We start from the raw sequence: 26,308 nt of genomic DNA on the forward strand, positions 1-26,308 counted from the left end.
TTATATCTTTACAAACAGCATTTCTGGACTATAATTATATTTTTGACAAACAAAATGTATTCTTGAATGCATAGCCACAGAGCTCAATTTGCTTTATTTCAGTAAACACAAAATCATCAGCTGTCAATAGTCGCGTTCAAGGCTATTTTGTGAAGTAGCTATTTGCTAATTTAAGAGTTAGAGTAGGACAAGACAACCTGTATTGGTCCTAAATTCATTTGAGAAAAAGAAACAAATATACGCCGATAAGAAAATTGATAACTTTAGTATTGTTGTTTCATTTTCTTTCATTCAATTTCCAGTTCTCAATGCGTGTTGACATGCTGTAAAGTTGAGAAGATTTTACGTAAATTATATCTAACTCAGTTTCAACAGATTTCATTTGAGGTAAGTTCAGAAAGTGCAAGAATTTGTTTGCTATTTACTTCGCCAGTAGTTGGCAGGTAGGTCTATTTTTCAATAGGCGTTAAAACTATAGAAACGGCATTAATTTTGCTTGTAGGTACTGAATAATCCTAATTCTAATTGCCAGAATGATAAGACTAGACTAACATTAGCATTTCATCTTTTGTTGATCTTCATAAGTACCTATCATCGTAATTTTTTGCAGATCATCATTGTTTATTTAAAAAAAAAAACTAGGTAAAGAAACCTTGTCCTTGGAATAGAGATAAAAAAAATGTGCTAATTTTAGATTTTGATAGGTCCTAATTTAATATTGTGTAATAGAAAATATTTTTGATTTGTAGCACTACCCATTTTATTCACCAAATAATGTAGTAAATTTTTAGTCGCAGTTTCTAAAATTATTTACTTATGTATTTTTCAAAATGTAAGTATTTATTATATTCACCAAAATGTAAAATCTTGTGAATAGAATTCTCTTCTATAACGTCTCCTGGTACCAACACAAGTTTTTTAGTTAATATTTTTTATGTAGTGCAAACATTTAGTACTTAACATCTTTACATACGGAATCATGGTGCATAAGAAACTAAAATTGATCTGTAATGTCTCCATACAAACTTGTGAAAGAAAAATTTGATTCCTTTTTTAAACCAATGCAATAAAAATAAAAATTAAACATAATTTCCCTCTTAAAGCAAAACCTTATGTAATATTGATTTTCTTGCAAACTAATGTTTGATAACAGACAGACAAACATCTAGCCAAATAGTGCAGTCATTCTTCTCTTTAGCATTATTGAATTTTCAACCTTAACTCTTTGCAATATGGTTGATTTTACAATGTAAAGTTTCAATATGCGATTACTTATTGAAATTTCAACCTTATACGTTTTCAATATGGTTGATTTTACAATGTAATGAAATACAGATATCTTTAAGACAATATCTATTTCATCTGTTATCTGACAAGTTAATGTCTAGATGAGACTGAAGTTAGTGAACGTAATGTTCTTTTGTAATAATTTTCCTGTTTTAATTATTTGCTTCGGCCAATATTCTATTATATTAGTCACTTCATTCACAGTACACGATGCAGACACAATGATTAGATAATAGGTGTGTATTACATATGACTTATGGGACAGCAAGTTATTGAGAAAAAAAGTAATTGGTTTATTGAAATTAGGCCAAATAAAATAGTAATTTTTCAGGTCTGGTCACTAACATTCAACAGACTTTTTTTTATTACCTACTTGAGGCGATACCATTTATTTAGAAATTATTGAATACTCAGTTAATAGGTAAATATATGTAAGTAAGTTAGTAAATCAATACACCTAGACACATAAACACATAAATGAAAATAAGATATTTTCAAACTGATAATATATTAAAGAGCTTATCATAGTTAAACTTACTTTTTTGTCTAAAAGAAAATTGATGAAACCAAGCGGTCATGCGAGGTAGACTGTCTTGCTATGACTATCTTTCATTAAAATCTTCCTTTTAAAAGATGATTATGAGTAATAATGGAAAACCTATACTTAGTATAGGTATAATTTTTTTTTCTATTCGATCACAAACTTACCAATATCAATATTACCAATAAGTATAAAATATTGAAGAAAGGAAGATGTAATAGGTGTACATATTTACCTACATGTGAGTGAAGAATATGTATGATTGGAAAATCCTATGATACATTACAAAACCTAGTAGGTTGTAGGTAAATGATTGTTTTTAATAACTTACCTACATATAATAATAGGTCTAAGGAAAATAATATGTGTTCTGTATATTTTATTTGCATAGGAAACTGTCTTATTGTTTATACTCTAGCATAGGCAGGTACAGGGTGATTTTAAATGATGATAACTTCATAGCATTTCCAGCCAGCTTAAAACAAAGTTATGTAAAAACAAAATATCTAAATTAAGAACATAAAACATATTTTTTTCTTCTAAAAATCTGATCAACACCATATAACATTTTTTTCCATTTTTGTTTTCCTTATCATTTATGACAATTTTCTATTCATACATTCATGTCTCTTTCCAGCCACCCCCACCATGTCTCCCCCAGGCTTCCAATTCGCCATCGACCGCGGTGGTACATTCACAGATGTGTACGCTCGCTGTCCTAACGGCAAAGTGAGGGTTATGAAGCTACTGTCGGTAGACCCGCAGAACTATGATGATGCTCCCAGAGAGGCTATTCGAAGGATATTGCAGGAGGTATGTGATTTTACCAATCGTACATCAACCTTCCACTGTTGTGATTAGGTTGAAAATCTATTGAACGTTTGATAGATGAGGGCGAAAGAGAAATGAAGAAAAGGAAGTTGTATTGGAGGTATTTAAATAGAAATATTTTGGTAAAATGATGAAGTTTACCTGCAGAACTGATGGTAGCTCAGAGAGGCTATTAGAAGGATCTTGCAGGAGGTATCTGATTTAGGTGTAAAGGGCTTTTGGGAGGCTGAGGGCTGTAGTAAAATTACAAATTGTATTTTTGCAATTTTTGGGCATTACATAGCAAAAAATAAGATAGATATTGATAAGATACCACTTATCTCTACTGTCATAGTAGAGATTTCATTTTCAAAGATGATGATGATGATGATGATGTGGCTATTTGTTACTTCTATGTCTTCCACTGTCTTGCATCGACGGGTCAGCACATGTTCGTGATGGTTTAGACAGCTTTTTAATCCAATGACTCCTAGCCCCTGGCAGATTTCTACTTCAAGACCTCATATCACCCAATGAGACTCATCTACCTGTACTAAAGAGAAAATATTTTACTTTTCGTTTGCAATAGGCTCTGATACTACTGAACTGATTAGAGAAAATATTTCACCATTGCAGTTGAAGTAACTGAAAAAATATTGTAACTGCGAAGTTCTTCTAAATAAACCAAATTACACCTTTTTACAGGAAACCGGCAACGCCCTAGCCGCAGACGGCAAAGTGAACTCTTCACTCATAGAGTCAATCAGGATGGGTACCACCGTCGCCACAAACGCGTTACTTGAGAGGAAGGGAGCTAAGATGGCGCTGGTCATCAATAAGGGCTTCAAGGATCTAATGTACATTGGGAATCAGGCTAGGCCAAATATATTTCAATTGGTAAGTCATCATTATTATTTTAGTTTTAGGACGTTCACGACTAAAGAAAGAAATAAGTTTTATTGCACGTGTAAAGACGCATATACATTTGAACAATATAAACATAACAGAAAAAAAATAAGGGGAAAACTACTAAACTTAGGCCTCCTATATTGACATCCAAAAGGCCCTGTAAGAAAGCTAATATATTTCAATAGGAAAGTAGAATAAGGGTCTAAAAAGAAAGGCCTATTATCAAGGTACATGAAGTATTAGAAAGTAAAAACACAAAAAAAGTGTGCGAAATACAAGCAAATTCCTTGCTTCATAAAACCAAGGCATCTTATTTCCCTTCTTCATCCCCCCTCCTTATTGGAGAATCATAAAAAATAACTTTTTATTTTTTTTATTTTTTATTTTTTAACTACAAGAAGACTTACCATTCTCCCTGTCCACTCTGTCCAAAACAAAGAAATCTCCTCTTCATCTTCCAGGACATAAAACGCCCAGGAGTTCTCTACACCGACGTAGTAGAAGTAGACTGTCGAGTCATCCCAGCCTTAGAAGACAGGTGTCAGATGCAAAAGCCCAGCTCCTGGCAATCCGTCACCGGTACCACTGGGGAGAAGATGCTGGTCATCAAGGACTTGGAAGAAGAGGAAGTGAGAAGGGATCTTCTTGCGTTGAAGAACAAAGGGATTGAGAGTGTGGCTGTGGTGTTAGCTCATAGTTATACTTATCATGATCATGAGGTCAGGATTGGGAAGATTGCTGAGGAAATAGGTGAGATATACTTTTAAAACTTTTTTAAAATAATGAGTGGGCACACTTATTTATCTCACACGCAGATAATTTTAATGTTTGTTTTAATAGTGTCAACAACTCCATATTGCAAAAACAATTAAGGGAACGCACATGGGTTTTAAAAGTATTATCCTGAATTTTCTACATTTCGCTACCTGTGGAGGGGGTATAAAATAATCAAAAGAAATGACTATCTTTATAGGTACATGTCATGTATAATTTACTTAAAACTTTTTGAAACCCACTTTGATAATTTATAACTTTTTTAAATACCCAGCCTATACTATAAGCTATCCAAGTCTCTCGCCAGCGTTTCTTCCTCTCGGTCGCCTTCATCAGAGATCCATTTAGTGGTGATGTTTGCTCACTTGTGACAACCTCCCTTGAATTCCAGGGTTCAAGCAAGTATCTCTCTCTCACGCCATAACATCCATGGTCCGCATGGTGCCGCGAGGGTTCACGGCATCAGCTGACGCGTACCTCACCCCCCACATTAGGGAGTACGTCAGGGGGTTCGCTGACGGCTTCTCGGGGGGTCTGAAGGGGTCTAATGTGCTGTTCATGCAGTCGGATGGGGGTCTTACGCCTATGAATATGTGAGTTGCTTTTGCAGCGTCTACTCTTCCAGGGAATTTATATAACAACTAGCTTTCGCCCGCGTAAAGTTCGGTTATATCGCGTTTCCAAGGGAATTCTATCTATCTGAGAGAAAACTATCCTATGTTCTTTATCAAGGTCAACTCTATCTCTGTACCAAATTTTATTAAAATCAGTTCAGTGGTTTAGACATGAAAGCATAACAGATAGACAGACAGAGTTACTTTCGCATTTATAATATTAGTAGGGTTGTTGTATGTAGATGATTTCTGCAAGAATACTCTCGTCTGTGCTGTTTTGTTGCCAGTTTTCTGACATAATTAAATAATAACTCAAATACACTAACCACTACATAATGAATAATTCCAGTGCATAATAGGGTATTACATGCATTTTTGAAATATATCTTAAATAAATTCTTTAGTCTTAATATATCTCTAAAAAATTAAAAATATTTTTTTTTCTCACGTTATGTACGAATATAAATTAATTGTTTTATCATAATTTCAAATTTCGCGCGTATTTCGCGAAAACGCGGCACACAACGGACGCCATGATTGTTTTTTGGTCATGACGTCATTACGCTACTACAGCTGTCAGTAATACATATTTTGATAGGGTCATTTCGCCTGTTGGCGACCATTTAGTGCAGTTGGCAAGTTTGACGGCGATAATAAAAATGCTCCAGCACTCATTTCCATGTCAAATTTGTGTAATGTATTCCTTATATACTCTATTTTAAGATTAACTTTCAGTTGTATAAGAAATATCTTACGTTTTCTATTTAAATCGATAAACCTCAGAATTAGGCGTTTTACCCAGTTTGCGTCCATAAAATCCAATTCGCGTCCACCCATGGTCCAGTTCGCGTCCAGCGGCTTTGAAAAGGAATATAGGGGTGAAATTGTTAAGAATTAATAAAGAAAGATTGTATTTGAACAATTTCTTTAATTAACAATACACTTAATTATTAAAAATCAACATTATCATCATTTAAAATTCACTTTACAAAATAAAAATAATTCTTCTCAACATTGGTTTAAGTAACTTAAAATTAGGCAATTAATTTTGAAACTTGAAGAATAAACAGTAATCAATTCTGTTAATTTTACTCTAAATCACAGGGAATGCTTAAGATCCGCCTTGATTATACTAAGTTTTTGGCCATATAATTTTTTTTTTATTAGCCTATGCTGTCCCACTGCTGGGCAAAGGCCTCCCCCATAGCCTTCCATTTTTCTCTGTCCATCGCTATTTGTGGCCAGTCCGAGAGGAAGCTGTCCAAGTCTTCTCTCCAGCGTTTTCTTAGTCTCCCTCTCGGTCACCTTCTATCCTCAGGGATCCAGTGTGTGGTGATGTTGGCCCACTTGTCCGGGTGCATTCGACTTCAACTTTGCAGACTTATTGCCCACATCTACTATGCCCGGATCTTGGACCGGATAATGGTGTTGCGTAGGTATCCGGTCACTAAGCCGTATGCTGAGCAGGCTACGCTCCATGCTCCTTTGGCATACTTTTAGCCTGGACTTTTGAGATTCGGTCAAAGACCAAGTCTGAGCGCTGTAGGTTAGGATGGGCAGAATACACATGTCGACTAGTTTCCGCTTCAGACATAAAGGGAGTTCTCCCTTCATGGACCAGTAGCTCTTCCAGGCGTTTTCGATCCGTAGATCGATTTCCTTTCATATTAAATTAACAAAACAATTTAATAATTTTGTGTAAAGATACAACTAAAAGAATTGTTGAGTCAATAAATGATAATTTATTGACTCAACAATATGCTACCTTGTCTGATAAGACAAGGTAGCATATTCTTTGCATATTTTTTATCGATTTATTCTTCTCTCGAATAACATTTAACGCTTTATTTAAATCTTCTTCTGTGTATGTTGTCTTTTCCTTCTTTTTTCCTGTATCGGAAGAACTTATCTTAAATGAAATTACTTATATCAGTTGATAATTTAATTATAACCACGTATATATCTTAATAAAAAAATGTACTGTTTAATATATTAATATTAAACAGTATGTTTTAATTATTTTTTATAAGCAAGTATTTAGCGAAAACAGTGGACGCAATTTGGTTTATTATTATAGAGGGTAGTTTTAGTTCGCGTCCATTGTGGACGCAAAGTGGAAGTTTCGTAAAATTCGATGTAGTAATTCGCGTCCAAGGTGGACGCGATTTTACTCGTTAAATATAAAAAACATTACCAAATTCATAATAAACATTATACTTTTATTCATCATTAAACTGTAGAAATAGCTATCTATCCTAAAATTCACATAAAACAATATAAAACTTACCATCAAACACGCCGCTGCACACTAATTTTTATCTAAAATTCTGCGTGTTTTCGCTTTCTTGTTGAAGAGCCTAGACTAATTATTTTTTCTAAAAGGATTGGTTGGACGCACAGAACGTTTGTCTATCTGTGCGTGCCTCTTATACATTAACGTATTAGCGGTAATGACTTTTCGTTTGATTAGTGTGTTAATTGACTTGTTTTCGAGGATTTTTAAAAGGAGATCGGCAAAATGGACGCGAACTGGGCTATGGACGCGAACAGGCGAAATGACCCTATGTATTGAAAATTTTAACTGACACTTTTGTTCACTACCGTAATGACGTCATTAGCATGGCGGCGACATTTCGTAGTGTTCAAAGACAGATAAAAAAACCTAAAAACTTTAAACTGCAATAAAAAATATATTTATGTACCTTACGAAGTGAAACTAACATTTCCCGATTGCTTTTCCTCTAAACAATCATTGTAATTCACTTTTAATTTTTTTCTCATCTAGACTAAAATACCCTATTGTATGGACACATGAATTTGACTGTTATTTGAAAAATAAACTGTGCCCAAACGTTTTTTTTTTGTATAGATGTAAAAACAATGATAATACTTCAATAAGGCCATTTGACGTATCAAGGGAAGGAAAATATTAATATATCGTATATGTGATCAGGTTCAACGGTTCCCGAGCGATTCTCTCCGGTCCCGCCGGAGGAGTCGTGGGCTATGCTATGACAGCCTACCAGAAGGAAACTGGCTTACCGGTCATTGGTATGTTCATTTACTCATTAGGGTTCCGTAGCCAAAATGGCAAAAACGGAACCCTTATAGTTTCGTCATGTCCGTCTGTCCGTCTGTCCGTCTGTCCGTCTGTCACAGCCGATTTACTCGGAAACTATAAGTACTACAGTGATGAAAGGACAATGCTCATGAAGTATGAGAAAAAAACCCAGGCCCGGCGTAAAAGAAATGTAACTCAAAATATAGGTAAAAATAAGTAATTAAATATTACATAGGGGGCATTATCGAAATCAGTGGCTATATGTGTGAAATTGCTATTTGAATTTTAACATCTGCGGTACATTGCTACTCAAGATTTTAGAGGTAACATAATGTATTAGTAAAAGGAACAGCAAACAGATACAGTTGTGGTTTAAGAGTACATAATGACATGTTTATAGCAACTTCTCCACTATTCTACCTACTTTTACAAGATAATAGGATGATAGAACTAAAACAGGATATGAATGTACTTTTCATTTTAATAATTAGGTACGCTTAAAAGTCATCGATTCTTTATTTCTAACACGACATGATCCAAAAATGTTGCGGGATGCGCGAACTGTTCCCCATGTCTAGCCCACCCTAGGTAATGGAAAACGCTCATGACGCGATGACGTGGGCGCTGCAGCCTGTACTTCGGTATTGATTTATCTTTTTGGAGAAGCTTATTACTTGCCATATTACTTGTTTGTTGTTTCAGATAGCACTTTAATTAAACTATAAGCCCCAGCTGCTCATGTTACCCCTTTAAAAAATCAAATAGCAATTTCATACATTTAGCCATTGAATTAGATGGTGCCTCCTATGCAGTATTTCATTACTTATTATTACCTATAATTTGAGTTACTTTTCGTTTGCGCCGGGCTTGGGTTTTTTTTGAGCATTGTCCTTTGATGGGAATATGTGTTGTATGAACCGCTACAAAAATATGACACTAAATAGTAAAAAAAAGAATTGGGGGTGGGGCCCCCCATACATGTAACTGAGGGATGAATTTTTTTTTTTCGATGTACATACCCGTGTGGGGTATCAATGGAAAGGTCTTTTAAAATGATATAAAGTTTTCTAAAAAACATTTTTCTTAAAGTGAACGGTTTTTGAGATATCAGCTCTCAAAGTCGTAAAAAGTATGTCCCCCCCCCTCTATTTTTATAACTACGGGGTATAAAATTCTAAAAAAAATAGAGGTGATGCATGCTAATTAACTCTTTCAACGATTTTTGGTTTGATCAAAGTATCTCTTATAGTTTTTGAGATAGGTTGATTTAACTGTAATTTACGGAACCCTTCGTGCACGAGTCCGACTCGCACTTGGCCGGTTTTTTTATTATTTATTCATTGTTGAACAGAGTATAAGATTGATTGTTTCATAAGTTTGAAATAAAACATCTATAGAGAAACTTTAAAAGAAATGGGATCAAGGTCATTTAGATATTTAGTTTTGAAAATGGCGAAACTAGATATTGAAAAAAAAATCATATAGGTAATGGCTTTTCATTTTTTAAATAATTTTTAAGTTTTATTATTCTTTTTCGATTGTATGGTTTTTTCAATCGTATTTATTCTAGGTTTCGACATGGGTGGTACTTCGACGGACGTGTCTCGCTACGCAGGGTCTTTAGAACATGTTCACGAAGCTACTACAGCTGGAGTTACTATACAAGCACCTCAGTTGGGTAAGTAGTTGTAACTAATAACAAATTACTGATGTTTTGATCTTTATGTCTGTTGTTTTAAGGATTAAAGTACATTATTTTTTGTCGGTCAACCAAAAAGTATGATTAGAAATTTGACCAAAGTTTATTGTGTCGCGGAGACCACTTTGCAATATATTGAAGAAAAAGAGCAGGAAGATGAAGATAAAATTGGAGATAAGATTGGAAATCGATATTTGTTCAATCTTGGTGTTAAAATGCATTTGGTTTAGTTCGGCAAATGATTTAACTGGACTACGTGTAGTCAGTTAGACGTGCACAGAAATAAATACCGAGTATAAAAATTGAGCGTCATTGAAAAGTCTATGTGTGTTAATGTCTAGTCCAATTTGTATAAATACTGTATATTTCCGAACATTTTAACTAAAATTAATTTGTTCTTTTTAGACATAAACACAGTAGCGGCTGGCGGTGGGTCTATGCTGATGTTCAGGTCGGGGCTGCTGGTAGCCGGCCCCGAGTCTGCGGGGGCGGAGCCCGGGCCCGCGTGCTATAGAAAGGGAGGACCTCTTACTGTTACTGACGCTAATTTGCTGTTAGGTGAGTACCAGTTTGTTATATTATAAGGTACCGTTTTACGCTAAAGTCAGTCGCAACTAAGCATCTTCTGAGCTTTAGAAAGAACTTTAAATATGGTTTCTGCGCAGTGACTCGCACCATATTTTGTGATTAAGTACAAAAAGTTTGGCCCGAATTATCGGCCTCCAAGGAACGTCTAACTAGGCAGGCACACCTTGGCACACATTTTTTTGTGTTAACCATCACAAAGAAATTAAGTGGTTGGGTTACAAGTAATTCACGCAGCGTCAGTCAGTCGTTCAAGCCGGGCGTTCAATAAAATAATAATAATTTATACAAAAAATATGTTTACAAGAAAAAACTATAATCGAAGAGAAAAAAAGGTTTCCTATTTCAGTAGGTAATGATGCAATAATAGGCAATGATATATTCAGGGGGAGGAAAGAAGGCCTTGGCGAAAATTGTTTGTGTGGGGGGATAGTGGGCTGGGTTCTTTAAAAACATGTACATACTATTTGTTTATAATACTTAATTCTCTTTATAGGTCGTCTATTACCGGAGTACTTCCCAAAAATCTTCGGTCGCAATGAGAACGAGCCGCTAGACAGAGATGCAACTGTTGCTGCCTTCAAGAAGATGACCGATGATATCAACAGCTTTTTGCGGCAGGATGGTGGTAAAGAGGTATGTACGATTATTATTAATAAGATTTATTTCCATTATTAGGAAGTTTATTTTAACTGACTTTTTGAAAAGGACGTTATGAATTTGGATATTTTTTTTGACATTGAAATTCAGAGGTTCAGCTAAAATCTCTAATGCAATTAAAACCACATAAATGTATTTTTAAATGAAACTTTTTTTATTCGTTTTTTTTTTTATAGATGACCATGGAAGAAGTGGCGATGGGTTTCATAAATGTTGCCAACGAAGCCATGTGTCGACCGATCAGGTAAAATATTGATGTAACTAAAAACCCGCGAAACGTTGACTGAAATCAGATTTTTGACAGCTCATTTGCAACTAGCTTGACTTTACATAAAAAAACTTGTATTAGGTCTATTTGAAGTGAGACACTCCTCATATATTCCCTCGAAAAATATAAAGAGAGTTGTTACCTAATTGCTACCTGCTGTCATTAATACCAATTGTTACCCTCGTTTAGGTGACAGCGATGCTGATGTTAGAATCGCTGCCATTTTTTCTAGTGCAAGAAAGGTTTTTTTTACCAAAAGTTAACCTAATTTACTATTTTTATATTTACAGCGATGCTGATGCACACTATAGTTATCGGCACGAATCTTGAGCTCTGACCTTCACCTGCGCAGAAGTAATTTATTGGGTCCCTTTTGTGGTATGAAGTGAGGCGCGGGGGCGGGCTAAAGCGGTGATTGACCCGCAGCGCATCGCGTCATAGCTGTCACTCAGGATTGGTTCTTTGCTAATAAATCACTTCTGCGCAGATGTAGGTCAGAGCTCAAGATTCGTGCTGATAACTATATTTAAAATAAAAATAATGTTTTTTTCTCCAGGGCGTTAACCACAGCCCGAGGTCACGATGCTTCCCAACATGCTCTCGCTTGCTTCGGCGGCGCGGGCGGGCAGCATGCCTGCAGTGTGGCCAGGCAGCTGGGCATATCCACTGTGCTCATACATAAGTATGCTGGTGAGTCAAAATACCTCAAAAATGATGTCATTTGACACTGACACTAACTACAGCGCGTGGTTATGCTCTCGCTTGCTACATGCATATCTACAGTGCTCGTACATAAGTATGCTGGTGAGTTGTAGGCTGTTTTTTGAATTGTTCTATTCAGACATCAAGGTCCAAAAAACTATGTATATAAATGTCACTAAAAGAAATCTATACATATAAAATAAAAAAGGCCAAAAATCAAATATGACGAAGTGACAGCGTCGTGTTAGGCCGACCCTTATCATCTAGCCGGCTTGGGCATCTGCAGAATTATTTGAGTTTAAAGGGCCTCAGTTTTCAGCCCCTTGGAGTAATTATGATAAATACTGATGACTTCTTTATGTAAAGAAGCCTTTTCCCAACTATCGCATATACTTTTTTAGACCAGTTTTTCTGTGTACTAAAGATCAATTTATCTACATAAATATATTGTCTTTCCAGGTATATTGTCAGCATATGGCATGGCCCTAGCCCACATAGTGCAGGAGGAACAGTCCCCCTCCGCCGCCGTGTACTGCCCCGATCACTTCCAACAGCTGGACGATCAGCTCGACTTGCTGGCTGCCCTCGCTAGAGACAAGCTGATCAGACAGGTCAGTAGTACGGCATGGCTCCAGCCCACACAGTGTAGGAACATGGTAAGGATATGTCAGCCAACTTTTACTTAAAAAACTTCCTGATTTCCTCTACAAAATTAAAGCTGATAATTTGATTGGGCTCATAAATCAATATGGTAAAACGGTCAGATATCAGGACCACTAAAAACTTTGTAATTAGGTCATCGTTTTGTCAGCTCTAGTCAAACTTATACCCCCCCCCCATTGGCTTTGAAGTCAAACCTAATCATTCTTCCAAATTTATTCCTCATTTCTTGTGAAGGCAAACCGTCTAGAAAATATTTTTCTATTATCTATATCTTTTTCCTATTTTCTCAGGGCATACCAGCATCCCAAATAAAGACGGAACCATACCTCCACTTGCGTTACGCGGGCACGGACTGCGCTCTGATGGTGTCGCCTGTACCCGGGGACTCCCCCACCGCGTGTAGACATGGGGACTTCTACACTGCTTTTGTTAATAGGTAAGTTTGTGGTAGAATGTCATACAGGATGTGATTAATTTGCCGTTGATTTATAAACATAAGATGATTGCAAATTACTCCCCCTACGATGGGTTCAGTGATAAGGAGTCTTACATGACTTACCACTTGACTTATACCACGTAACTATTATAGAAATCTGTGCTAATACTGTTGAAAGTTCTTTTTCCCGATAAACCTCGATCAGTTTAAGTCCAGTTTCTCTTTTACTTGATCTCATATGGAAATAATATATGCAAGACAAACCGCGATCACAGATTTTTCGGACTTTCTTCTCACACTGTGACTTACGACTTACATTTATATCTGTTTACTATTGTAGATACAAGAGCGAGTTCGGTTTCACGCTATCAGGCCGTGACGTGATAGTGGATGACGTGAGAGTCCGCGGTGTCGGCATGAGCACAGTGCCCGAGGAGACAGCGCCGCCCAGCGGGAAGGGAACCACTCCTGTACCTGAGAAGGTATGCTGGATACTCCAAACCTTTGTTTATGCTATCGTTTCCCTCTACTATCCTTGTTTCTTCCTTGATTTCTTTCGCAGCATTACAAATAGGTAGGATCTATGGACATCCTGTGAAGTTTTCTTGTTTGAGTATATATGACCCTCAGAACTAAAAAGTAATTCACTAAAAGAGTTTTATTTTTTTTTGTCCTAAAAGCCTCGGTATTATTTATCAAGTTACTTAGTTTAATATTCTGCAATAAGAAGAATCTATACCTTGCAGTGGGAAAGTAAAAGGTCTGATTGTGGAACTTTCAAGTTTTAGGTCCAGAAAAAGCATACAAGTCTAGTTCTGATAAGACAGGTAGCTGATTCTTTTAAATATCCACAGACAACGAAGGTGTACTTCGAAGGAGGCTACAAAGACACTTCGATTTACTTGTTAGAGAAGTTGAAGCCTGAACAAGTGGTGGCAGGACCCGCCATCATTATGGACAGTCTGTCTACTATACTTGTTGAACCGGGTATGTTTTATTAATATAAAAAAAATCTTTGTTTATAATTTACATCGTTTTATGTTGATGACATGGTGTAAGGCTATCGAAGAACATGATTGATAGAAGTCTGATGAATTTGCCAATGATCGAAATACCATGTAGTGTAAAATTAGGCATCATCATCGCCTTAGTAATGGCCACTAGCCACGTTACTAGTCTTCCGTAAAATATTTTGTGACGTCTTGGTGACCTAACTAAAATTAACTTCAAGCAGTTAACTCCTTAAATAAGTCTATCACTTTTTAGTAATGGTCCAAAATTATCACACATTTTGACATCTTCCTTATATTAGTCGGTCAAAATATTTACTCAAATCATGTTAAATATATTTTTTTTTGTACAGACTGCCGTGCCGAAATAACAGTTCTGGGCGACATTCGTATAGTGATCGGCAGCGGCAAGCCGAAGCGCATCACTACTGACTTGGACTCCATACAGCTGAGCATCTTCAGCCATCGCTTCATGTCTATTGCTGAGCAGATGGGCAGGTCAGGAGTATAGTATTACTCTATAGTATTAATCATAAGGTTAAGCAACGCTGGGCACGGTCGGTTCGTGAATGTGTGACCGTTTCGTCATGATAAGGTCCTCTGTATTACGGAATGCACGTTAGATGCCTGGCATTTGAATATGATTGTCAGCTGTTACGGTTAGTCAGAAGCCAGAAAGTCTGACAATCTGTCTTACCAAGGGATATCGAGTTGCCCAAGTTGAAACGGTCAGATATGTAGTCGCTCCATGTTAAACTCTGGTATTCAGCTGCATCTCGTTAGACTAGAAGCTGATAAGATGCGGCACTGTTTGTGCTACAGAACTTCTTAGTTATGTCATTATCTGTACAGTTATCTGAAATCAATGCTTTTAAAACCAGGAATATAACCTTGTTTTATTGTTCAGAAGCTATACTATCCCTCAGTGACATTATTACATTATTGTATTTTGTCTGGGTATGGGAAGAAATTCCTTGAGATCGCAAGGTAAAACCGCATGTAACACCTAGTCTTATATATAAAAATGAATTGCTGTTCGTTAGTCTCACTAAAACTCCGGAATGGCTGGACCGATTTGGCTTATTTTGGTTTTAAAATGTTTGTAGAGGTCCAGGGAAGGTTTAAACGATACGAAGTTCGCGGGGTCAGCTGGTTTTATTTAAAACTTAACAATAACAATACCTTTCCCCCACAGAGTACTCCAACGCACATCGATATCAGTGAACATAAAGGAGCGGCTAGACTTCTCGTGCGCGTTGTTCGGCGCGGACGGCGGGCTTGTGTCCAACGCGCCGCATATACCTGTGCACTTGGGGGCTATGCAGGAAACTGTGCAGTATCAGGTAATATTAGAATAACTTTTAGTCTCTGGTATATCTTTTCTAGACTTAGCAAACGTTGCAAATAGTTTAGTAATTTTATCCTAAAAGTGTAGCTCACTTGTCCGAAGTTGACTTTTGATGGCAAAGTTAATGACTTTTTTAAGAGAAATCATGAATTGACCCCTCCCGCTATAGGTGCAGCGTGAGTGAGTGTCAGACTCTTACTGACTAAAACCAATCATGGGCCGTTAGCCCTCTATGTACCAGGACCGTGGTAACTCGCACGAACAAACCCCGGCAGGAAAGCTTAGTGACTGGATAAACGAATCCAGTCAATCATTTATTACAGTAAAATTGTGATCCATTCATCTTTAATCATGACTTGGAAAAAGTTTTAAACTTTAGTTAGTTATTTAATTTTGTTTGATTGCATACTATCTATCTTTTTAATAGGTATTTTGTTGTGTGTAGATGAAAGTACGTGGAGACTCGCTGAAGCCGGGTGACGTACTTCTAGCCAATCATCCGAAGGCTGGAGGCTCGCATCTACCAGACTTGACTGTCATCACTCCTGTGTTCCATGAGTACGTATATATTCTACTATTTATTTACATCTAGGTGGTAGGATTTGGTTAATGCATATTTTGTTATATAGCAATATATCCATGTAACCATATTCACAAAAAAATAATTAATTTGAATTAGAGTTAGAACATAGATAGAGTGACAGAATTTTAGGGTAGGAGAAACCAAATGACATCGCTATTAAATGTATATTTCCGCCTGGCGTTATCATCAGCCTTTTTATTCCCTCATTACTGAAGAGGATTGAGCACAACGAGAAGGTATGAGCGTTAATCACCACGCTGACAGAATTAAAGGGAGGGGAGCGTTCATATAGGGTCGAGTTGTATAAATTGGACCGGCTCGTAATTTGAACAATGTTAATTTGGCTCGTGGTTTGAATTATAGGGGAAAAGGAACCAAAACGACCTGACTATTGACATACTTCCATCTAGCGTATATTTGAAGTATTTCCTTCATGACATTTCCTTGCTAGTTCACACAAACGTCCTATATTCTTCGTGGTGTCTCGCGGACACCACGCGGACATCGGCGGTCTCACGCCCGGCTCCATGCCGCCGCACTCCGTCACGCTGCTGCAGGAGGGGGCTGCCTTCAAGTCTATGTTGTGTCAGATAGGGATACTGTTAGGACGATATGGGGGTAGAAATAGAGTTAGTTTGCTTAGAAGAGAAAGGGGGTGAAAAGAGGAATGGTACTTTTAGGTTGATGACTTAATTATAGTGGAAGAAAAGCCGAATGACAACGTTTTTGGACTATATACTACCATCTGTAAGGACGATATAAGGATGAAAGGAGATTTACTTTGCTTAGAAGAGGAGGACGGTGCAAAAAGAGAAATTGTACTTTTAGGTTGATGACTTATTTATAGGGGCAAAAAGAAGTCTAAAGACAGCGTTTTTGGACTATATACTGCCATCTAGTGTATATTACTTCATCATATTCCCTTGCTAGTTCTCACAAACGACCGATTTTCTTCGTGGCGTCCCGCGGTCACCACGCGGACATCGGCGGACTCACGCCCGGCTCCATGCCGCCGCACTCCGTCACGCTGCTGCAGGAGGGAGCTGCCTTCAAGTCTATGCTGTGACAGATAGGGATACTGTTAGGACGATATAGGGACAGAAATGGAGTTAATTTGCTTAGAAAAGAAAGAGAAATAGTACTTTTAGGTTGATGACTTAATTATAAGGGAAAAGAAGTCTAAAGACAACGCTTTTGACTATAAACTACCATCTGTAAGGACGATACGAGAATGCGAAGAGATTTACTTTGCCTTGAAGAGAAGGACGGTGCAAAAAGAGAGATAGTATTTTTACGTTGATGACTTATTTATAGGGGAAAAGAAGTCTAAAGACAACGCTTTTGGACTATATACTGCCTTATAGCGTATATTTCTTCATCATATTTCCATCCTAGTTCACACTCTCGTCCGATTTTCTTCGTGGCGTCTCGCGGTCACCACGCGGACATCGGCGGTCTCACGCCCGGCTCCATGCCGCCGCACTCCGTCACGCTGCTGCAGGAGGGCGCTGCCTTCAAGTCTATGCTGCTGGTGGACGCGGGGAAGTTCAATGAGGAACTGCTAACTCAAGGTTAGTGTCACAAAAGAAGTAGCACTTTTGCATTGTGAAACTGATAGGCATAGCTAATTTTGTCGCACTTGTATAGTCGTCGGAATGAATCTTGAGCTCTGACCTACATCTGCGCAGAAGTGATTTATTAGCGAAGAACCAATCCCGAGTGACGGCTATGACGCGATGCACTGCGGGCCAATCGCCGCTTTAGCCCGCCCCCGCGCCTCACGAATACCACAAAAGGGACCCAATAAATTACTTCTGCGCAGGTGAAGGTCAGAGCTCAAGATTCGTGCCGATAACTATACCTGATTGGCCCAAGTTCAATTCGTGAAGTCTTCATTTTGTGACAAGTCATACCTACTGTGTAGAAACTGGACTTTCATTTAACCTTCACTTTTTTGATGTTTGTACACACACCCCCTTTCCGCATCTCCGCAACCCGCTGGCACCTACCTTATTCCATGGAGACAAAAAGTTTGGCGAAGAACCATGTTTGTAATAAGATAACCTTTTCCCGTGCACCGGAGAGCACGTAAATGTCGGTCCTGCTTGTAATCTCCCTCTGGTGGTGTCGGATCGTCGTCCCATCGCAAGCAGAGAGTGAAGGAATAGTCAGTGCACCTGTGTCCAAGCAAATGCTTGTGCACTATAATGTGTGCTCCTCAGTTGGCTAATCTCGTTACATGAGAACAGCCGCCGTATCCGATAATCGGCTAGGAGGATATCAAGATTACCTTTATAAATTACTAACCGACTAACTTATTATGTCTTTTACAGAGCTTATGAAACCGGGCAAGGAGCCAGGGTGTTCTGGTACGAGAAACTTGGCTGACAACCTGTCAGATTTGAAGGCACAAGTCGCTGCTAACCAGAGGGTAAAATATCAAATTTATCTTCTTGAGTTTAAACTTTATATAACTTTCTCTATTCTTTTCTGTAATCTATTTGTGCTACTTTTCTAGGGTATTCAACTAGTAGGTGAGCTGATAAACGAGTACGGTTTGGACGTGGTGCAGGCGTACATGACGCACATACAAGCCAACGCTGAGCTCGCTGTCAGGGACATGCTCAAGGTATTGTGATAATTTTTCATGCTGCTCAATTAAAAGAAAATTAATATAATCAGCGATTGTTTGGTGTAGATTTTTCAGGATACAATCTATAGGTACTAATATTATTACAAAGCCGAAAGTAATGTGTTTGCCTGAACGCCCTTGTTGTCTCGTTGACACATAGACGCGGAGAGTGCACACTATACTCTATGGCCAGTTGGCGGGAAACCGGGAGAGTGTGTGGCACGGGAGTAAGACGTTATGTGGGCAAGCGAGCCGATATCCTAATTATCGGATGGTAATTACAGAGACACAGGTAGGGCGAACACTACAGCCCTAATTTCAATATATTTTAGTGTTACAAAGCCTATGTATCGAGGTTAGCTACAAGGATTTTTTTCAAAAAAGTTTTATAAACTTTTAATATTGTATAGCTTTGGAAAACACCGTATTTACCTGGACTTTTACGCTAATTAATTATTGCTTATATGTCTACCACAGATATGTATTAACATTTTCCGTCTTACCACAAAAACTTTTAAACGTCAGTTTATGCCTTGTCTAAAAAAATGTCAAATTATGACGTTGACATATGGTTCATTTTGCAGCCAAAATTTTATTAGACAAGTGTAAAACAGGGTTTAAAGTTTTTGTAGTAAGGCCCTATATATCTAACTTAACTTTATTTTAAAGGAAATAGCCCGCAACGCCCTCGCTAAGACAGGCTCCACAGTGCTCAAAGCTACGGAGTACATGGACAACGGTACTCCTATAGTCCTCACTGTCACACTAGACAAAGATCTTGGAAGCGCCGTCTGTGATTTTACGTGAGTATTCATATTATCTATACTAATATTATAAAGCTGAAGAGTTTGTTTGTTTAAACGCGCTAATCTCAGGAACTACTGGTCCGATTTGAAAATTTCTTTCAGTGTTAGATAGCCCATTTATCGAGGAAGGCTATAGGCTACTTTTTATCCGGGTTCGTGCAGAGGTTTCCACGGGATGCGGGTGAAACCGCTGGCAGAAGTTAGTAGAAAATAAATGATTTTTTTATTTTTGTAAATGACTATAAGGGGAAAAAGAGAAAGGTGATATGAAAACAATACGAGTACTTAAGGGTGTACATAAGGGAGTATATAAGGGTGTACATAAGGGAGTACATAAGGGTGTATATAAGGGTGAACATAAGGGAGTATATAAGGGAGTACATAAGGGAGTACATAAAGGTGTAGATAAGGGAGTACATAAAGGAGTACATAAGGGTGTACATAAGGGAGCTGCTTTACATAAATTATTAAAAAACAAACATTATTTTGAGCCCAGACTAGACTATCGGAAGTCGAAACTAAAATTCCTGGTGTGCTATTAAAAGCTTTCTTTAACTAAACTATCTTTTTGTCATTTATTTATTCCTATTAATATTATAATATTAAGCAAATTAAAGAGAAGATGAAGGTTGTGACGTATAAGGAAGTTCAGCAGTTGGCGCTAGATAGGCGTAGATGGAAGGAGCTGCACTGACAAGAGCTGGGCTCTTAAATTGAAGAAGCATTTATTCTAGAATCTTGCTACTATTGTTACCAAAATTTGCACAAGTTTAACATAAGTTTAATAAGTCTTACATTTGTAGTGGCACAGGTGTGGAGGTATGGGGCAACTTGAACGCTCCTCGCGCCATCACGCTGTCAGCGCTTATATACTGTCTGCGCTGCATGGTGGGACATGATGTCCCGCTGAACCAGGTAATAATAAACTCTTTTGCAAAAAAAACGGGCACCTATGCGAAATCTTAGTTTTAAGGACTTTACGTGTATTTCAAAGGGTTTTAATGACTGTACTATGTTACTAGCATCAAAAGGGTTAGCCAAGCTTGCGTGAGAGTGTATTCTAAATTTGAATTTTGTACAATTGCTAAGAAATTGGTTAAACCTTGTTTTGGACTAATTGCTAGCAGAAAGTTCATCGGTGTTTTGAAAAGTTTTCGAAGTGATTTTCAGGAAAATGATAATGCAGTTTTAATTAATGATTAATGTACCTTTTTGTTAGATCAAAACATTTTTGAAAAACTATGAGTATTTGATAAAATTTTCACCTGCTCTAAATGGGCTATACTGATGACTGATGGCAATGTTAAGAGTTTCTGTATTTTAGTGTAACGCGTTCTATTGTTTAGATATTGTACCCACGTGTTTTAAAATATCGCTATTTCATAATTAAACGCTATTTAGAAGAGTATCAGTACTTTGAGCTGCGACAAAACCAATTTAAAGTAAGCAGTACCGATCACAACTCGTCTCCTATCAGACTTTGACATTTTTTAAAGTCTTGAAATTCTACAAAATACAGAAAATAGCGCCTTGACTGTGAGCATGAGGTCTTAAGGTCTCGTAATCAATGATTTTTAAACAACCTCGTCTCTTGGGAATCTCCGTAGACCTCTGAAGATCTATGAGTCTGAGCGTTCAAATAGCGTGTTTTCATCCCACGGACATTTTATTAAATAAACTTGCCTACAATGAGATTTTCTGGCATCTACAGCACTTTCCTGCTTAAATCATAACAATAATTGGCAATCTGCTCATTTCTTAAGAAATATACGTTTGGCCAATAATTTTGAATTCTTGACTCCCTTTCAGCTAAATCGCCGTTAAGTAACCCGATACCTATGGAGTTATCGAGAGCTTCAACGCGGAAATAATTTGACTTTTTAGATAACTTTAACCCTCCTCATAATTTTTCATGAGGTTAATTTTAACATTTATCACAAAATTTGGTATTTTTTAAATGTCAATGTCCGATAGGAGACGAGTTGTGATCGGCACTGCTTACTTTAAATTGGTTTTGTCGCAGCCAAAGGTACTGATACTCTTCTAAATAGTGTTTATTTATGAAAAAGCGATATTTTAAAACACTTGGGTACATTATCTAAACAATAGAACGCTTTACACTAAAATACCGAAACTTTTAACATTGCCACCAATCATCAGTATAGCCCATTTAGGGCAGGTGAAAATTTTATCAAACACGCATAGTTTTTTAAAAAGGTTTTGATCTAACAAAAAAGTACATTAATCATTAATTAAAACTGCATTATCATTTTCCTGAAAATCACTTCGAAAACTTTTCAAAACACCGACGAACTTTCTGCTAGCAATTAGTCCAAAACAAGGTTTAACCAATTTCTTAGCAATTGTACAAAATTCAAATTTAGAATACACTCTCACGCATGCTTGGCTAACCCTTTTGATGCTAGAATCATACTACAATCATTAAAACCCTTTGAAATACACGTAAAGTCCTTAAAACTAAGATTTCGCATAGGTGCCCGTTTTTTTTGCAAAAGAGTGTAATACTGAATTGTTTTGTTCAACAGTAATTTTTATATTAAAATATTAAAAACGTCAAAGTTTGTGTATATATATGGATGTTTGTTCCTCTTTCACGCTGATACTACTGAATCATCATTATCCTCCGAGCCTATGTTGGGGTCGGCTTCCAGTCTTACCGGATTCAGTTGAGATTCGACTGCCTATCTGACCTCCTCAACCCAGTTACTCGGGCAACCCGATATCCTTTGGTTACCCGTAACGACTGCCAAGGATGTTCAATGACAGCCGGGACCTACAGTTTAACGTGCCATCCGAAACACAGCTCTCACTCAATGGTGGTACCTAAATACACTTAGTCAACAATTCTGCAGACACCGACTTCTAGACTCATGTGAAAAGTTTTATTTTGTCCCTTTCAGTGTTTTGTGAAGTTACAAACAAAAAAGTGTTACCCAACTTCTATGTAAGGTTCATCTACTCTGAAATGACGTAGGTTCGCAAATACGGTAATTGTAAAAAGCATCAAGGATTAGGTAGAACCTTGATTGCCTGAAGATTCCTGGTTAATCATTTATTTTTCTTACACTATTTCCAAATGCTCAGTATTTTCATAAACATTCTTATAATAATTCCAGGGCTGCCTAAACCCAGTGAAAGTGATAATACCCCCACAATCTATCCTGGACCCGTCCGAGAACGCCGCAGTTGTGGGAGGCAACGTTCTTACTTCACAAAGGATTGTTGATGTCGTGCTCAAGGCTTTCCAGGTAAAAATAGTTTTAATTTTGAATAAATGAACTACTAGGTATATGTATGTGTTTTAGCTGCGAAGTTTATTCCTTCGTTTATTTCCGCGAATACAACGTATTAAGAGGTAAAAAGGTTGGGCATTTTTGGGGATGTTTTTTGTAGACGATGAAAAGATATGATTGTCAGCGTACTTTGATTAAATAACACAACTTTTATTAAATTAAACAACAATAAAAAAAAATAACCAAGTACAGGACTGATGGAAGCTTTAAATGATACTAAATTGTAATTAATTATTTAACGTTTAACAAAGAATAAAGATAAGTAAGTCCTCGATTTTTGCATCCTCCAGACATAAATTAGGTCAGTATATTTGGGAACTATATAAAAATGCCCTCATCGTTATTATAGTTCAATCAGAGTTATTCTAACTATAAATGTAACTGGGTATTCTAGGTGTGTGCGGCATCTCAGGGCTGTATGAACAACCTTACATTAGGCGAAGAGGACTGGGGCTACTACGAGACTGTCGCCGGCGGCAGTGGCGCTGTAAGTATATACCTCTGTACCTGTTTATTGTGTAAAGTTCAGATTTCCATGGGTTAATCTAAGTCAGACTATCTTACTGCGCAGAAATTAATCTAAAGCCTACTTTTTTTTGAAGAGGTTTTCTAATAAGTTTGTTGTGTCTTGGAATTAATGAATTTACAACACAAGATTTTTAATGAACAGAAATAACATATCACACTTTAATTGGCATGCAAGTTTAAAATTCATTCTAAACGGCTTTTACCTGTATTTAGTCTTGCGAGGTTTTTTTGAACATTGTTCGCGCACATCCACTTCTAAACCTGTGAATTTAATATATAATACGGAATTACTACAACTATGCCTATTGTCTACCTCCAGGGTCCAGGTTGGCACGGCTGCGGTGGTGTCCACACACACATGACGAACACCCGCATCACGGACGTGGAAATAGTGGAGAGAAGATATCCCATGCTTGTCACCAAGTTTTCGCTAAGACCGCAGTCGGGTGGCAGAGGTATGTACTTATATGATTTGTCGTTGTGTCTCCTGCCTCATTGGTCTAGCTGTAGCTAATAAAAATGAATAATGGCGTCCACGGCCGATTTCGACCACGGCGGCTGTTCTCATATAACGCGATCAGCCAGCTGCGCAGGACATATTATAGTGCACGAGCATTTGCGCAGACAAAAGTGCACTCCCTATTCCTTCACTCTCATAACCCGATGGGACGGCAATCCGACACCAGCGGAAAGACATCAGGCGCATTACCGAAATTTACGTGCTCTCCGATGCACCGGGATAGCTGTAGCTAGTACGGCTACTGTACACGAGGTCTTCACAAAGCAGGCCAAAGCCTAGAAGTTAGTGATTAATATACACCTAGCAAATGCTTGTGCACTATAATATGTCCTACATAGCTGGCTGAGTTCCTTACATGAGATTCACAATGGAACCCATCATGACATTGATGGCTCCTACTGATCCTCTGACTGACCTTTATGGTCGACCTGTGAGGCTGTTACTTAAGCACATCTTTTAATATTACACATTGTTATAATAATTTAAATATTTCCAGGTCGTTGGAATGGTGGAGACGGAGTAACTCGTGAATTGGTATTCCGTCGCAGCGTGCAGCTGTCGGTCCTCACTGAGCGGAGATCATTCCAGCCTTATGGCATGAACGGTGTGTTAATAATATTATATGTACATGTAGTAAAGTTATATTTAACCGTAGTTTATGAGAATCCTAGCTTCAGCCAGCAATTTAATCAGATTAATATGGGAACTACTTGATGCACCCGGATAAAATGTAGCCCATAATCCAACACATACTACTGCCAGCCAAGTTTCATAAAAAAAAACAATTGAACCGTTTACACTTGAAGAAGTCTCTCGAACTTTCGCCTTTATTATATGGGTCGTGTGATGGTAAAATATATGAATCCTCTGTATTATATTAGTATCGATAACTCTATTATTATATAAAAATATTTTAAAATGTAATATTATAATATTTTTGTAGGTGGTGAATCAGGAGAGCGTGGTTTGAACTTGTTGCAGCGTGTGGATGGTCGACTTATCAACTTAGGAGGAAAGGCCTCCATACAGGCTTTCCCAGGGGTAAGAGCAATACTTTTATTTTAATTTTTATTGTAATAACGGAGTATTTTTTTTTGTATATACTTGTTATTTAGTAGTTTAAATAGAGAACAACTGGAAAATTTTTTTAGATCACGAAAGCAGGTTTTTTTTAAACCTGTTTCCTTATCTATAAGTTAAAGTTTTAAATCTCTACTCTTTGACTATTTGATCCTTAGTGAAACTTGCCAAAATAAATTACTTTTAAAAACCAGCTCTTGCATTCGGTTACACCCAATCCCGGGAAATTTCTGAAATGAAACATAGCCCCTGTTCAGGGCAGATAGTGTAGCTTAACAGTAAATAATTATTGAAATCGGAACAAACAAATAATCAATCAAATATTTCTTCTTTATATGTATAAACTTTTAGAAAATATATATATATATATATATCATCCCTTCTAATTTCCAGGATAAATACATAATGAATTCCCCCGGCGGCGGTGGCTACGGTCCCGCATCAGACGCGCAGACAGACTCGCACACACACAAACAGACCAGCGCCTTCCTAGAGAGAGGCAGTGTGTTCGAGTATAGGAGTGCGCAGGAGTCTGTGTGATGTAGGGGGATACAGTTTATTTTGAAGCATATATAAATAGTAATGTTTTTTGTTATAAGTGTGCTATTTTTCCAAGTTATTTAAGCACAAAAAATAATGCAATATGAATATAGCCATAGTTACAGTTGGCATGGAACATTTTATTCTGATTTAGAAATAAAGCATCTTGTAAGAACCCTACAAAAATAATCTTGGTCTTACTACAAAAACTTAACCATGTGTCAAACACGTGTCTAAAAAAAGTGTGGTACCTAAATGGACCTTATTTCAACGTCATAATTTGAAATTTTTTTTGACAAATCTTAAACTGACGTTAAAAAGTTTTTGTGGTAAGACGGTCTGTTTAACCGATTTCTTTAAAAGGAGGAGGTTCCCAATTCGATGTTTTAGTATTTCTATCAGGTTAATATAATAGATATTTTCAACACAGTGTGATAGATAAGATAATGTAAAAGAGCATTTAAGTCAAATGAATATGGCTTATTACAATATTCAGTGTTACTTTGTTAAATGTTACAAGCATTTATTAAGAAAGAGTTAAACTGTTGTAAAGGGTCCATAAATCAAACCAAATAAGTACAATATTAATTTATAAGAAACATTTTATTATTTTATATTTGTTACTTAAATCAACAATAATTTTATTTGCGTTATATTAAGCTTTAAAAATGTCAATAAGTACAATAAAAAGAAAATCACAATGTATAGGATATATGATATTTATATTTACATGTTACCAATTGTTATTTTATATACACATTGTTTTTATATTATATATTTCAGGTTATTATAATTATTCTTTCAGAATTCATCGTGTTTTATTGAAAACTTTATCAAGTTCAACATACTTAAATATTTGAATTTAGGAACATTCAACACTATTTATAACATTTCATTTTAATTAATTAATTCAAAATCTCAGAACTAGATAATCATTT

General features: G+C 37.0%; 1 protein-coding gene across 1 annotated transcript; it reads left to right on the forward strand.

Moving 5' to 3' along the window:
• The first annotated feature begins 210 nt into the window (after positions 1–210).
• Positions 211–26,177, forward strand: LOC110381730 (5-oxoprolinase). Its single transcript, XM_064041468.1, has 29 exons — positions 211–387; positions 2,466–2,641; positions 3,344–3,535; positions 4,009–4,297; positions 4,713–4,914; positions 7,889–7,986; positions 9,567–9,674; positions 10,101–10,253; positions 10,777–10,916; positions 11,117–11,184; positions 11,765–11,898; positions 12,370–12,521; positions 12,864–13,009; positions 13,350–13,491; positions 13,864–13,996; positions 14,373–14,517; positions 15,215–15,362; positions 15,813–15,925; positions 17,346–17,521; positions 18,284–18,381; positions 18,469–18,579; positions 19,252–19,385; positions 20,192–20,303; positions 22,526–22,657; positions 23,097–23,189; positions 23,550–23,685; positions 24,247–24,354; positions 24,694–24,791; positions 25,224–26,177. The coding sequence occupies exons 2-29, from the start codon at positions 2,477–2,479 to the stop codon at positions 25,368–25,370; spliced, it is 3,873 nt and encodes a 1,290-aa protein (XP_063897538.1). The 5' UTR covers positions 211–387; positions 2,466–2,476; the 3' UTR covers positions 25,371–26,177.
• The last annotated feature ends 131 nt before the right edge of the window (positions 26,178–26,308 follow it).

The sequence above is a fragment of the Helicoverpa armigera genome, chromosome 25, assembly GCF_030705265.1.
Source record: "Helicoverpa armigera isolate CAAS_96S chromosome 25, ASM3070526v1, whole genome shotgun sequence".
NCBI lineage: Eukaryota > Metazoa > Arthropoda > Insecta > Lepidoptera > Noctuidae > Helicoverpa > Helicoverpa armigera.

What these genes read in the sequence shown, in the direction of transcription:
- LOC110381730 (XM_064041468.1), top strand. Translation starts at nt 2,477, where the DNA reads ATGTCTCCCCCAGGCTTCCAATTCGCCATCGACCGCGGTGGTACATTC. An exon ending in TACACTGCTTTTGTTAATAG is followed by an intron (nt 13,010 to 13,349) that starts GTAAGTTTGTGG and finishes TTACTATTGTAG; the next exon opens with ATACAAGAGCGAGTTCGGTT. An exon ending in ATGATGTCCCGCTGAACCAG is followed by an intron (nt 20,304 to 22,525) that starts GTAATAATAAAC and finishes TAATAATTCCAG; the next exon opens with GGCTGCCTAAACCCAGTGAA.